The sequence below is a fragment of the Elephantulus edwardii genome, unplaced genomic scaffold, assembly GCF_000299155.1.
Source record: "Elephantulus edwardii isolate Elephantulus edwardi_28Jun2011 unplaced genomic scaffold, EleEdw1.0 scaffold00056, whole genome shotgun sequence".
NCBI lineage: Eukaryota > Metazoa > Chordata > Mammalia > Macroscelidea > Macroscelididae > Elephantulus > Elephantulus edwardii.
The window spans coordinates 5,994,579-6,010,686 of NW_006399806.1; the positions used below are offsets into that span (position 1 = coordinate 5,994,579).

The following is a 16,108-nucleotide window of genomic DNA, read 5'->3' on the forward strand; positions in this document are numbered from 1 at the left end:
AAGGAGAGGAGCAAATGGGGGGGAGGGGGGAGGGGTTTGTGCGGGGAGAAGGGTGCAACAATGAATGAATGGAATCCCAAAATCTCTGTAGATATTCATTGAAACGAAAAATAAACAACCTAAATTAAAAAAAAATTAATGTACATTTTTAACATTTCAGTTTCAGAAAAATATCTAAAACTGTGGAATCTGGTATTTACCAGAAGCAGGTGAGGAGGGAATGAAAAGGTAGCAGTAACTGGAAGGCTGTATGAGAGTTTTAAGCTTCTAATTATAAAATATCCCAGATGCTCAGCCTTATCTTTTGCCAAAGACAAGTTATGGAATAATTTCTGTTGTGTCATTAATTCAATAAGACTAGGAAGCTCTGGTAGCCAAGTGATAAGGAGTTGTGCTGCCAAACCAAAGTCACAGTTTGAATGCACCAGATGCTCCAAGGGAGAAAGAAGGGGCCATGTTCTTGTGCACAATGCCTCCTTGGGCATTAAAGAAGCATGTAAGATAATTTAATCTCTGACAACTTCATTGTTTTCTCTACTTATTATAATGTATTTTATTGGTCCAGTTGTGAGAATTTTTGTTGTCTTATTGTTGAGGTTCAACCCTTACAATTCAGATCTTAATTCCATCTTCTCTTCTGAGTCTGGTTCAAGTTTCTGTTAACTCTCTGCTGATGGACGGTGGCAACTCTTCTTGGCTTTTAGCAATCAAGATTGTGTCATCTGCACATAACAAATTGTTGATGATCCTTCAGATGCTGTGATTTTCTTCATCTAATCTGTTTATCTGATTATTTGCTTAATACACAGATTGAGTATGCAGGGAGAAAGGGTACAACCCTGACACATACATTTCCTGATTTTAAACCATACAATATTCTCTTTTTCTCTTCAAATGACTGCCTCTTGGTCTATGGACAGGTTCTGAATGAGCACAATTAAGTATTCATAAATTCTTCATCTCACCCTATTATAACTTGTTATGATCTTCAGTATAAGTTGCAGCCTTTATACAGCCTACATAACAGAAAAGCTTCTTTCTGCTATTCTCTGTGTTCAACCAAAATTCACCTAATATAAGCAAATATATCTTCATTCCACATGCTCTTCTGAATCCAGTCTGAGTTTCTAGTAACTCTCTGTTAATGGACTGTGGCAACTATTTTTTAATTATATTCATCTAAATTTTACTTATGTGTTATATTAATGTCATGATTTGAAAATCTCTACATTCTGTTGGAGCTTTCTTTTTAATGAGCACAAATATGATCTTTTCCAGTTGGCTGACTTCAAATATTTTTGTCATAGACAAGTGGTATTTCCATCATTTCATCCACATCCCAGGTGGTAATTTTGCCAATTTCTAAAGTCTTGTTTTGCAACAATGCCTTCAGTACAGGTTGGACTTCTTCCTTTAATACTATTGCTTCTTAATATGCTACTTCCTCAAATGGCTGAATGTTATCTGATTCTTTCTATCCTAGATTTTAACCTAGGTTGATTTGGAATATCCCAAGTTGTTCAACAACTTGATTTATTAATTCTATCTGAAATTTGGCTTCAGCCTGTATTGTGATTGCTAAGTACCTTAAGAGATTGCTCAAAATACTACACAAATGAGATAAGTTGTAGTCTATCATGTAAATGATGTTTCTGTGGTCGACCACAATGGGTCTATCACAGCCTGATAGAAATGCCATGCCTTGAAAATGACAGTTTTTTGTGTTTAAGCAAGACAGCCTCACAGAGGTATTTTTTGCTTTTGTTTTGGCTGAGACAAAAAGCAGCAAAAGGAGAAGTATAAGAAATATGAAGGAAGAGAGAGAAGAGGCATGAAACCTCTGAAAAGAGTAATAACACAAATTGAAGACTGTGTCTTAATTACCTACTGTTGCTATAACAGGAAATAGCACTTGGATAACAAGAGGATGGCTTTAATATACTAAGAAAAGTAAGTTTATTCTCTTACAGGTTAGGAGAATAGGAGTACAAATTCTAGGTGCCAAGTCTAGGAGAAGGAATTCTTTCTCTGTCATTTCTGGAAACATCTTGTTTCCTTCAGCATCTGTAAGCCTAGCATTCCTTGGAAAGTTTATGTTTCAGCCTTCTTCTATGTCAAGAAGTTTCCCTGCGTAAGGACCTAGATAAAAAAATGTGCTCTGCTCCCAAATCTCTATCTTGGTTATACTGAAGTCCAATCTGTTCACTTTTCTTTTCTTTCACCTCTCCAGAGACAAAATGTGATGCAGGCCATTCCACAAGCACAGTAACTCCCTAACATCAGATTTCAGGGTTGTGACAGGATTAATGGTGTAGATTCTATCCTTAATCCTTTTACAACTGCTTGATTTATCAGATCATGGATGATCATTACAAAACTTCCACATTATATCAATACATATTTTGTATTGTATATTTTGGAGGACACAGTTCATTCAGTCTACGACAGGTTCTAACAATAATGAAGACAGAAAGAAGCGTGGAAGGAGCCAAGCAGCAATGATAGATGGTGGGGCTAAATGGAACTTGTTCAAAGGAGCTTGTTCTCAGGGGACCAGGAGGCACTCAGCTGTTATGCACTGAATAAGGGAGACATGGACTACACACTTCCTGATCCTGATTTCTGAGTTGTAATTGATACTGTTGACCCTGCTCTCAAGTTATAACTTGTTCCTTAATAAGTCACTTAATATTAGAGGTATTTTCCAAAGTCAAACTGAGTAGGGAAGAGTGGCCAGTGTCCGAGATGAATTAGTACAGCAACAAGGAAAATGAAGTAATCTGTAATTTGACTTCTGCCTCATAGGAACTGGCTTTGTGCATGCAGATTCTTAAATAAGCTTTATAACCAACAAGGAAGTTGAAATTAACTGCATCAGTATGGAATGTGGAGATGAAAGAGACAAAAATTCCCAAGCACTTAATGTTGAGAAAAATCAAATAATGCAGGTGATTCACAGATTTGAAGTTTGGACTACATGAATGGTGGTGTCATCTGCTAAATGGGGTAGACTTAAGAGTGAGATTCTTAGCATGGAAGCTGAAATGAAAGGAAACAAGTATTAAGAGGTGTGTTCTGTTTTCTGGTTTTGTTAAAAAAGTAGTTCCAGGCTTGTAATTCTTGTCAATATAGTGTCTCCTCTAATACGGCTCTGCTCCGGACTTTAGTGTTCCCCTACTTTGGCACTGGAAAATAGAAATTGGATTGTTCCTATCTTCAAGAAGCAGAGGCAATATGGTTTCAGGGTATTCAATTATGTGATCTTGTTCAATGCTCTATTTCAAGTAATTATTGGTATCTTGATCCTCAATTCATACTTAATAATTTAAGTGTGAGTCCACAGATGTTTTGGCATTTCTTCATGCCAGAGGTTCACACAAGATTTAGAAGAGGCCATGGTACCAGAGATATAATTGCTTAGGGCAGATGGCTAATAGAAGGGAATACCAGAAGAATGTCTATTTGTGCTTTATTGACTATGCAAAGGCGACTGTGTGGATCATGCTAATTTGAAGCTGACACTGAGAAGAATGGAAAACCTAGAGCACTTGATTTTGCTCATAAGGAACCTATACCTGTACCAGGAAGCTGTTGTGCGAACAGAGCGGAGGAGTACTGCTTGGTTTAGAATTGGGAAGGGAGTGCACCAGGTTGTATTTTCTCTTCACACCTATTCAATCTGTATGTTGAGGAAATTACCTGAGAAGCTGGACTCTGTGAGGAGGAGTGTGGCATTAGGATTGGAGAGAGACTCATCAATAACCTGCATTATGCAGATGACACAACCTTACTTGCTGAAAGTGAAGAAGGCTTGAAGCACTTGTTGTAGAAGATCAAGAAATGCAGCCTTTGGTATGGATTGCATCTCAATGTCAGGGAAACAAAGATTCTTACCAACAGACAGCGTCATGATGGATGGAAAGGAGATTGAAACTGTCAACAGCTTCATCTTGCTTGGATCAACAATTAACATCCTTGGTACCAGCAGTCATGAAGTAAGGAAATGCATTGCATTGGGAAAATCTGCAGTTAGGGACCTTTCCAAATTACTGAGTAGTAGTGATGTCAGTTTGAGTACTATGGTGCATCTGATTCAGGCCACAGTCTTTTGATTACTAGCTATGCATTGAAGACCTGGACAATGAATAAGGATGACAGGAAAAGAATTGACACCTATTATCTGTGGTGTTAGAGAAGAGCACAAAACATCCCATGGATGGCCAAGAGAATGAACAGATATGTCTTGGAGATGGTGTAGCTGGAGTGCTCTTTGGAGGCAAGAGTGATGAGGCTTTGCCTCACATACTTTGGACATGTTGCTAGAAGGGGCTATTCCTTGGAGACGGACAAGATATTGAGAAGGGTGGGGATTGGTGAAGGAGAGGAAGACCCTCAATCAGCTGGATTGATAAGGTAACTGCTGCAATGGGATCTTTTGTGTCAGGAAATGTGAGGATGGCACAGGATAGAACAGGGTTCAGATCTTTTGTTCACAGGGTCACTGTGAATATTGCTCAACTCAACAGCATCTAACAGTAAAAACAACCACCACAGGTCTTTGCTACTGATTTCAAACGTCTACGCTCTTCAATTTCAATAGTTCCTTTGAAAGAGACCTGAATAACTAAGTTGAAGCCTGAAACTTTTAAGTTCAGGACTTTCTAGTATTCTATCTCCTATGATACAGTTCAATCAGAAACTTAACAGGCTAGATCAAAACTAATGACCATAACAAACATTATAAGACTCATCAGATAACACAGCATGGCCATCAGGTCATAAAAAACAGAATAAAAAGGAGAAAAACACCCAAAATTATATAAAGAAGGCTGAGCTACTCTTGAAAAAAAGAATAAAAATGTTTCATTAACAACTGAGGTAAAAAATTTTAGAGTTATAACTTACCATCAAAAAGTCTGTCAATTATATTATACCCAGCCCGAAGATCTGATAAAGAAAACTCATAAAACTTGGTCCAACCCTAAAAAAAAATAGAAAATTCTTAAAGAACTAAGCATTGTTCAAGAATATAATGTATGTATTGTTGTCTTTTTAATTTTAAAGTTAATAAAATGTTTAATATTTGCTAAAAAAGTAAAAATACCTCAAATTTTCAAATAAATAATAAACATAAAATAACAGTAAATTTTACAAATATATTTCTTGACCTCCACAGCATGTAATACTTTATAATACCAAAGTAGTTTTTATTAGTGAAGTACACTGTGATATAGTCATATATATAAGGAGAAAAAAATTGGTGAAAGAACTGACACATGGCTGACACTGTGAAAACACAGGTTTTCAGAGGGTATAAAGTGTATAGGAATATAATGGCCATCTTTTTCCCAGGTACTAGTTTTTGATCACTGAATTATGTGGTGATATCCTCACATAGAGAGAGAAAAAACAGGTATAGTCAATGTTTTCTTCTATGCACTATGTACAGGGAACTCTAGTGCCTTAGTCTGAAGGGAGTAGCGCTACTAATCAAGCGACATGCCTCTCTGGTGGTCTAAATATACCAGCAGCTCTGCAGAAGAAATGGGCAAATTCTTCTCATGTGACATAGAGCCTTAAAAATCCAAAAGAACGTCAGCTATAAGTTGGTTTTGACTCAACGGCAATACAGTGTTTGGGTTTTTTATACGGTGTACACATTGAGATATTTTCCTGTAGTTTAATTCTTTTTGTCAGTTGTTGTGATACATCCTCAAGGTAAAACCAACCCACAGCTGACCCTCCAGTGGATTTTCAGAGGCAGTAAATTGCATGGGAGATTGCCCTTCTTTCTCCATGAGCAGGTAGTGAATTAGAACCATGTGTTTTCAGGTTGGCACACAGCTCCTTACCACTAGGCCAAACTTGTCATGTTCTCTATGGAAGGTAATTTAGTAATATTTCTATATTTTTTAAAAAACATACATGTACTTTGACCCAATTAATATTATTTCTATGAGTCAGAATTGACACAATGGCAATAAGTTTGCTATTTTGTTGATCCAAACAGTTCACATTTAGGGACTGAGTTTAACGTGCAAGCACGAAATTAATTTAGTGCAAGATTATTTACTGCAACATTCTTATAATAAAAGGTTGAAAAGAGTAAAAGGACACGCTGGAGCAGGGTGGATCATAATCCACCCTGAGTTACTCCTTATTAAAAAAAAAGAGAGAGACACAGAGGGAGACAGGTATCAGGAAAGTGTGTGCAAATGGAGTAATGATGCAGCTAAAAGTCATGGTATGTGTGGTGATATTATAAGTTGAGGAGACAGAAAAATACAAATGTGGAGCTTTTGGTGATGGCAATGCCATATTCATCAATTTCGAAACACTATGAGAACTGAGTTTGTAATGTGCTATCATTTGAATGAAAATTAACAAATCTGTACCTATAGAGGTATGTGTTGCTTATATGTAATGTGTGCTGCTAACCAAATGTCCAAGTGTGTTCAATTGTTTAAATCCACTAATAGCCCTGAATGAGAAGGATGAGAAACCCTATCTCAAAGGTTTACAGCCTCAAAAATCTAGCAGAGGGTCATTATGAATCAGAACCAACTGGACAAGTGAGTGAGCTGCTTAAGTACGCAGGGTTATGTGCAATAACATACACTGTTTAATATTCATTTGAGCAACATGTAACCCTCTATATATGCAAGGTATCCCAAAGGGTTTTACTGGCTTTCAAAAGGGAAAACACTATCATTTTGTTTATTATTTTCCTTAATAGTTTTAAAGACTTCAAATCCAGACCCTTGTAGCACTGGCCCACAGGCAGAGTGCAGGCAAGTGAGTAGTGGTGATGACTGGAGCTGCAGGAGCTGAGGCGGCAGATTTCTTGGTAGGGCTGAGTGTGTCAACGTCTCAGCTACCACAGGTGCTGCCATCCACTCCTTGGGGCTCCTGCTTGAAGCTCTAGAAGCAGTAGCAGCAATAGCAGTGATGAGGCCAAGGTGGGTTCTCCTAAAATTATAACTTTGTATTTGCACAACATTCAAATCATACAATATCCTACTTCATAAACTGTAACATGGACAAGAGAACCACATTATCTGCATATAAAACATTGCATATTTAATTTATACATCTCTGAAGGACATCTAAGAAATATTTGACACTGGGTGTCCTGAGTATGCTAAGTATGCATAAGTAGACTATAAAACAAAGTAAAACTCCCCACTGGCTTTCTAAGGCTGTATGTCCTCATGGGAGCAGATTGGCACATTTCCCACCAAGTACCTGATAAGTATAAACCACCAGCCTTTCAGTTAGTAGCCAAGCACTTAAATGCTGCGCCACCAAAGTTCCTTAAAAATCAAGTTGCAGAGGAGCAAGGAGGGATGTAGTCTTACTTACCTGAGGAATGTAATTTCTCCTTTCTTGACATGCAGCATGAAACCAGGCAAAACTAAACAGGGCATGAGCTCGATGAGTATTACCATTTTTGCTAATTTGCTCAGGAGTCCAAGACTCATAAGTACGCATTAAATTCTTCTTCAAACCTGGAGGTGACTGCAAGAAAAACAAACAAACCAACTAATCTTACTATTTAAAATCTTTAAATCACTAATATACTTGAAGAGGCACTCCGCTGGCATTTCCCACTGGGATTTGTCCTGCTAACCTGAAGGCACTACTTCTCCAGCAGTTCTGACTGACTGGCAGAAGACACATGCATTATCTCCTCCCATGTGATCTGTAGCCTCGGAAAGCCTTCAGAGAGGGTCAACCATGAGTGGGCTCTGACTTGACAAGAATAAGTTAGTGGACATTTTTGAGACTGTATCTTAAACTTTTTTTTTATATGATTAATTTGTGTGTGTGTCTATACCGTCAAATTGGATCTGACTGGTAGAGGAGGAGATAGTCCCTCCTTTTCCGGCAGAGCATCTGGTGGATTCGAACTGCATATCTCTGGGATTGCAGTGCAGCTTCTTGCCACTAGACCACCAGAGCTCCCCTAAACTTTTAATGTGTATCAAATTTGATCCAATTTCATTATTAAATCGAAATGGGCAAATATAAAACTAGCTTAAACTCTATGTAACAATTTTCAATTCTTAATTATAAATCCAAAATAAATTTTCAAACCAAACTTCTGAATCCAAAAATTCAAAATAATTTAAGTAAATTTTGGTGATCATAGAAATTACTATACCAACAAACTATTGTTGCTATGTGCCATCGAGTCACCTGCGACATGTACTGACCTTATGTACAGCAATTCTGAATCCTGTCCTGTCCTGAGCCAGTCTCACTAATTCCAACACACCAACCCTCACCGTCCCAGTTACTGTATAACTCTATCTCATTTGGGGCCTTCTTGTCCAGTGCTGTCCCTCTACCCTTCCGAGTATTATGTCGTTCTCCAAGGACTGGTCTCTCCTGGCCATATGCTCAAAGTATGTGCGACAGAGCTTCAAAAGCCTAGCAGCCAAAGAGAAATTTGGTTTCACTCTCTCCAAGACAGACTTATTTGTTTTCTTGGCAGTCCATGTATGTCCAAGACTCTTCTCTAGCACCATAATTTGAAGACATCGATTCTTCTGTCATCCTTATTCACTGTCCAGCTCACTGATGCATAGCAAGTAATTGTGAAGACCATGGCCTGGTTGAGGCACATCTTAGTCTCTAGACTGCCATCATTGCTTTTCAGTACTCTGGAGAGGTTCCTGACAACAGGTTTTCCCAATGAAATTTTTCTTTTGATTTCCTGACTACTGGTGCCAAAAGTGTTGATTGTGTAGCCAAGCAAACTAAAGCTGTTAACAATCTCAGTCTCTTCTCCATCTATCATGGTGCTGCCAATTGGCCTAGTGGTGACAATCTTTACCTTCTTGATGTTGAGCTTCTATAATATAGAAGACTACAGTACTTGACCTTCTGCAGCAAGTCCTTTAGTTCTTCTTCAGTTTCAGCAAGTAAGGTTGTGTCATCTGCATAACATAGGCTGTTGATGAGTCTTCCTCCAATCCTGATGCCACATTCCTCCTCATAAAGCCCTGCTTCCTGAATGATCTCTTCCACATACAATTTGAAAAGGTAGGGAGACAGGACACATTCCTGACACACTTCCTTTCTGGGTTTGAACCATCCAGTGTTTCCCTGCTTTGTTCTGAGAGCTGCTTCTTGGTCTAAATATAGGTTTTGCATAAGCACAATGAAGTGTTCTGGGATTCCCAATCTCCTCAACGTTAACCACATTTTTTTGTGATCCACACAGTCATATGCCTTCGCATAGTCAATGAAACACAGATACATATCCCCCTAGTATTCTTTGCTTTCTGCCAAGATCCATCTGACACTGGCAATAATGTCACTAGTGCCACGGCCTCTTCTTAACTCAGCTTTTATTTCTGGTAGTTCTCTGTCAACATAGTGTTCCAGTTGTTTTGACACTGAATTAATTCTGACTCACACTGACCCTATAGGACAGAGAAGTTCTCATAGGTTTCCAGGTGGGTTACTATTAACTACATTAGACACCACATTGCATTTTTCTTGCTTCAAATATAACATGTAATTTTACGATGTTTTAATCAATGACTGTACATCAGAAGATATTAATGAAACCCTATTTGCTAATCTTTAGGGGGAAGCTCTAGTGGCCTTGCAGTAATGAGCTGCAGTGGCAACCTAAAAGGTATGTGGTTCAAATCTTGCTGCTCCACAGGAGAAAGAATGGCAATCTGCTCTCATGTGATTAACTACTTCTGAAAAACCTTTAGAGGGCAAGCTATGAGTCAATTCCAACTCAACAGTACACAATAACACCTATTTACCAAATATGATAGTATAATAGCTGGTGTTAGCAAGCACAAAAATATTTGCCTAGTTTTTTCATTATGTTTAGTAATTTTGTTCTAAATCTTTTATATTCAGCAAGAATGTACAAATTTAACCCAGTAATTAGTATGCAGCACATAGATAACATGCTCTCTTAAAAAAATTTTTCAGAAGTCTGGCAATAGCCTTATATTTATACATACATTTTACTTTGTTAAATATGCTTACTCTATGTCTTCTTAGACTATATAAACAATAAGGTATTGCTTTTTTACATTTTTACACTTTAATTCCATTTTCATGAATGGTTGTACAATTTAAAGAAGGCAACAATATCACTAAATGGAACCAGGTGGAAACTGATGAATTATTATATATTTTTGGTTTACATATTCTGAAGAATCACAAATAAATGATATTCTAAAAAATCATCTGCATGCACCAAAATTAATTTATATTCTATTATTTTACTATTATCAAATCAAAAAGACAATTTTTAAATTATTTCAGAAAAAAAACCAAAATGAAACCAATTCAGGAAATTATTGTAATATTGAAAGAATTATAAAAACAGAAATAATCATTATCCTGGCCTAATGGCAAAAACCTGTACTGCAATCCTGAAGGCATGAAGTTCAAGGCCACCAGCTGCTCTGGGTAATCTACTCCAGTGCAATTAACAGTCTTTGAAAATCCCTCAGGGGGTAAGCTGGGTTCTGACTCTAAAGTACAGAACAACATACTCAAAATATAAATAATAATTTTAACCTAAAATTCTCATATAAAAAGGACTGAGTTGGTTGTGATTCATTGCAACTCTATGTACAACAAAAATAAAACCTCTAAAATTCCTACAATTGTTGCTGTGTTTGAGTCCACTGTGGTAGTCACTGTGCTGATGTATTTTGTTGTGGATTTTATTCTTTTTAGCTGACTTTCTAATGTAACTATTACTTTAACTAGTCAGTTTCAGAATTAAATGTTTTCTTTAAATGATTTTTAATGGAAAAAGAGTAAGCATAATTCAAGGCAGTAAATTAACAAAGTCTCTTTAGAAGGTTTGTCCTTTTACAATTATTTTCTTTTACTCCTCAAATAAAATCACTATAATATTATAAGGTGTGCCTGATTTAAGGCATGGTTATTTCAATCACTTACTATGCATCTGAGATCTGAACAATGAATAAGGATGATGGGGGAAAAATAGATACCTTTGAATTGCAGTGCTGGAGAAAAGTACTTAAACTTATTATGAACCAAAAGAACAAATAGTTAAGAATAAACTTGCCAAAATGACCAACCACAGCCAAATGGATTGAGAATTGTGGTACATTCACACAATGGAATATTACGCAGTACTCTGGAGCAACAATTTTCAAAAATACTACATAACTTGGAAGAGATTGAAGAACCTTGTGTGAACTAACTCAGTCTTATAAGGATAAATACTGCATGAGACCATTATTGTAAAAATAAGATAACTACTAAAACAGGTATGGAGTTCCCAGGGGGTGGGGTGGGAAAAGAGGGATGAGGATGGGTACAGGCAAAATCACAGGGTTGTAGAGTTTCGTAGGTAGAGGGAGGTAGTAAAAGAAATGGGAAAGATCTGGCAGGGACCAGAAAACCAGGTAACTGTGAGTGTAATCCAAAGGTTATTAATTTTATAAAACCAGGAAGGTATGTATCAGGGTTGCATTCTTTCTCCATACCTATTCAATATATATTTTTAGTAAATCATTCAAGAAGTTAGACAATGTGAAGAAGAATGTTGCATAAGGATTGCAGGGTGACTCATCAACAATCTGTGTTATGCAGGTGACACAATCCTGCTTGAAGAAAGTGAGGAAGACTTAAAGCACTTACTGAAGAAGATCAAAGACTACAGTCAATCCTATTGTCAATGTGCTTCAATACTACAAAAACAAAAATCCTCCCAACTGGACTAATAACCACTATTATAACACATGAAAAAGTAAAGTTGTCAATGACTTATCATGTACACATAATTTTATATATATATGCCATTTTTCCACAATAATAATTGTTTATTTCCCAGGATAATCTTTATAATTAATAATTTATACATTAATAAGTAATAATTATCTTTATTAATTCAATAAATTATCTTTATTAATTCAATAAATAGAAAACATAAATTCAATAATAACTAAAACCAGATTGAAAATTTCCACTACAATGTAGTCAAATTATCTTCTCCAAAATTCCTAAATAAAGATGGCTCATTAAGTTTTTTAAAATATTCACAAAATGGTTTCCTTGCTAGATTATCCCTTCATTCATTACAATATTACTTAGTTTCACCTATATATCAGGTAATACATGTTAACTATTAAAATAAAAGATCCCTTTCACAGTTATTACAATTCTTGAATACAGTTTAATAAAAGGGTATAGGGAAGAGGGAATGGAATAGATTTGGAAAAAGTTTTTATCTATCACACTTTATAATATTTGCTCAATTATGTATTTCAAAGTAAAATTTTTTAAAATTCTTAATTATGTCATCTACATAATGCACATTGTTGATGAGTCTTCCTCCAAACTTGATGCCACATCCTTCCTCATAAATTCCAGCTTCTCGAAAGACCTTTCCTGCATATAGATTGAAAAGGTACGGAGATAGGACCCATGACTGACGAACACCATTTTAGATCCTGAACAAGGAAGTGTTTCAGTGCTCTGTTCTGACTACTGCCTCCTGGTCCAAGTAGAGGTTTCACATGAGCATAATTAAGTGTTCTGGAATCCCCATACTTCTCAAGGTTAGCCACAATTTGTTGTGATCCACACAGCCAAATGCCTTTGTCTAGTCAATGAAATGGAGATATTCATTCCTCTGTTACTCTCTGCTTTCAGCTAAAATCAATCTAACGTTGGCTATGATGTCCCTAGTGCCATGGCCTCTTCTAAACCCAACCTGCACATGTGGTAGTTCTCTGCTTATGTACAGTTCCTTTAGTTTCTGGATAATCCTCAGCAAGATTTTTCTTGTGTGTGATATTAGTGATATCATTCAATAATTTCCACACCTTTTTTTTGGAAGGGGAATAAATACAGATCTCTTCCAATCAGTTGGCCAGTTAGTTTTTCTTTAGATTTCTTGACATAAGCTGGTGAGTGCATCCAGGGTAGCATCTGTTTTCTGAAACATGTCAATTGGTATTCCATCAATTGCTTTTGCCAATTCTTTCAGAGCAGCTTGAACTTCCTCTTTCATCACCATAGGCTCCTGACTGAAGAGGACATGAGGCATTTGCCACAGAAAGTCAAGGACTACATCCTTCACTATGCATTGAAGCTCAATATCAAGAAAACAAAGATTCTCACCACTGGATGAATTAACAGCTTCATGATGGAGGGAGAAGAGATTGAGATTGTGGATAACTTCCATTTGCTTGGTTCCACAATCAACACTCTTGGCACCAGTAGTCAAGAAGTAAAAAAACTAATTGTATTGGGGAAGTCTGCTGTCAGAGACCTCTCCAGGCTGAAGAACAACAATGTTAATCTGAACACTAAGATACGTCTGATCTAGGCCACGGTCTTTGCATTTACTTGCTATGCATCAGAGAGCCGGGCATTAATTAAGGATGACAGAAGAAGGAAAGATTCCTTCAAATTGTGGCGCTGGAGAAGAATGTTGTACATACCATAGATTGCTAGGAGAACAAACAGGTCTGTCCCAGAAAGGGTGAAACCAATCTGCTCCCTGAAGGCAATGATTTTGAGGCTCTGTCTCACAGCATTTAGACACATGGCCCAGTGGGACCAATTCTTAGAAAGAGACATCATGCTTTGAAAGGTGGGGGAGAGTGCAGGAGAGGAAAACCCAGGATAAAATGGGTTGACTCAGTGACAGGAGAAAGGGGTGAAGTCTGTCAGCGACGATAAGATTGGCTTAGGACAGAGCAGGTTTCAGAGCTAATATACACAGAGTTACTATGAGTTGTAGGTAACTCAATGACACAAAACAACAATAATATAATCTTTTTGTTCTGAAAATAAAATTATTATTATATGTTGTTGTTGTTGATTGTCGTCGGGTCGAGTGCAACTCCTGGCAACGCTAAGAACAAAAGACCTAATAACTTTTCATAACTGTCATCATTTCATCAAGTTCATAGAGTTTCCAGAGGCATGTGGTTTAGGAAGTGAATGTCACTCCTGCTTCCAAACCTATTTGACAGTTTGGAGGTCCACCAAACACTGTCCACATTGGGAAGCCAATCTGGTATTTGATTTCCCAGTGGTACAAAGTTCACCATCACAGCCACCCAGGTTACTTCATACTGTATATTGAGAAAGAGTGATGTAAAAAGTGGAAGAGTGTTCCTCCAGATATAACAGCACTAGTTTTACTTAGCAGTGCTTAAGTGTTGTCAATTAGAATATGACTGAGAGTAAGTTTTGTACAAAAGACCTAAATTCTGTTCTATGACTAACATCATTTCTATACATAACTAAGTTCTATAACCACCATCACTTCTTTACATTTATGGAATTTAGAGAGTTTGTAGTTTCCAGAGGTAACAAGATTAAGAAGTGGACGCCACTCCTGCTTCCCCACATAAATCAATCTGGAAGTTCATTCAAACACTGTACATAGTGGGTAACCACTAATGGTATTTAACAAGACTACGGAACAGTGTGCACCATTACAACAACTCCAAGATGTTCAGTTCAGCAAATAGACTAAATACTGCTGTATCATTTAAGGAGTATTCATTCGAAAATTAATAAATGTGGCCGAGGGCCTCAAAGACCCTGCTCTTGGGGGGAAAAAAGCAGTACTACCCAACAAACATGACCCCAAAAAAGAACACAACCCCAAAACACTTCCTTTTACTTGCCCATACAGCAGATCACCATGCACAAGCAGTGAGAAGCCAAAGATTCCCAGAGTGGAATCATCCAAAAACCTGGCGGCCATTATAAGATATATATATATGTATATAGGTATGTGTATATGTATATGTATATATATGTATATATTATTACATATTACATATCTATTAATATATATTATGTTATTGCTAAGTGCTGTCAAGTTGTAGACGACTCATAGCGACTCTATGAACAAAAGACTTGAACACTTGTATAACTTTCATCGTTTATCCAAATTCATAAAGTTTCCAGATGGAAGCTATTTTGGAAGTGTATGCCAATTATCACATTTGACACATCAGTGTCACGGTGTTTAGCATCACAAGTTACCTCTGTACAGTACATGGACAGACAAGTGCTATACCAGAAGAATATTTGACCAAAAACAATTAAAACCAGGCCTGAGGACCACAGATTAAAATCACCTACTTTTGGCTTGGTAGGATAACTTCCCACTAGGCCAACAGAGCTCTCTCTCTATTATATATTATATCTTTTCATATGAAAAATAAGAGTAGAACTGCTGATCTAAAACAGCAGGTGGTTATAAAACTAGGGTAAAAACATGATTTTTCCTTAGGAAAAAGTATCTTAGATAAAAGAAAGTAGTAGCTGTTGATTTGAGAAACAATAAAAAATAGAACCCCTTTAATAATTTGAAAAAGGTTAAGTGTAGTTTTTAATTTTGATAGCCTTGAAAACTTACATAACAGTATCACATTTACATGTACTTTTTAAGGTATCAAGTTTTAGCAGTACCAGTTTAGCTTTACAAGCTCAAAAGTCAAATTAATTGCCATGTTGTCAGAATCAACTCATAACAGATCCTGCAAGTGGGTCTTCAGAGGCTTTAAATTGTACAACAGTACAATGTTCATCTTTCTACCTTGAAGCAACTGATGAATTAGAACTTAATGTTTCTGGCTTGGCAGAACAACTTGTTACTGTCTAAGCCATCATTCTATAAAGGCATAATTGTGAATGGATGGATGAACGAAGAGATGGAGTGTAGCAAACACTAAAAAACTTACTTGACTATGCAAAAAACAAATGACATAAAATAAAATTTAAATATATTTTATAAACATGTTACGTACCATCAAGTCAGACCTTCCAGCAAGTTTTTAGAGGCAGTTAACGGCACAGAAGTTGACTGCCCATCTTTTTCGCACACAGTATTTGGTGCATTTGAACCATGTACCTTTGGGTTGTCAGTATAACTCCTTACCACTATGCCATGAGAACTCTCTGTAGTTGCTACCTCATCTAAGTCTTTGCAATTATTTGCTATGTGTCAGAAAACTAGACAATGACTAGGGATGACAGAAGGAGAATTGATGCCTTTGAGTGGTGGAGCTGGAGTTGTTGTTGTTGTTATGTGCCGTCGAGTCATTTGCGACTCATAGCG

The 16,108-nt window shown here is 36.9% G+C and overlaps 1 protein-coding gene across 1 annotated transcript in view; it reads right to left on the reverse strand.

The window, feature by feature from the left end:
• Positions 1-16,108, reverse strand: part of DYNC2H1 (dynein, cytoplasmic 2, heavy chain 1) — a 440,751-nt gene that overhangs the window by 118,933 nt on the left and 305,710 nt on the right. Inside the window, exons 79-80 of the mRNA XM_006887344.1 lie at positions 7,363-7,518; positions 4,906-4,981 (exon numbers count right to left, since the gene is read on the reverse strand). Coding sequence (XP_006887406.1) covers positions 4,906-4,981; positions 7,363-7,518 — 232 coding nt within the window. The remainder of the gene's footprint in view (positions 1-4,905; positions 4,982-7,362; positions 7,519-16,108) is intronic.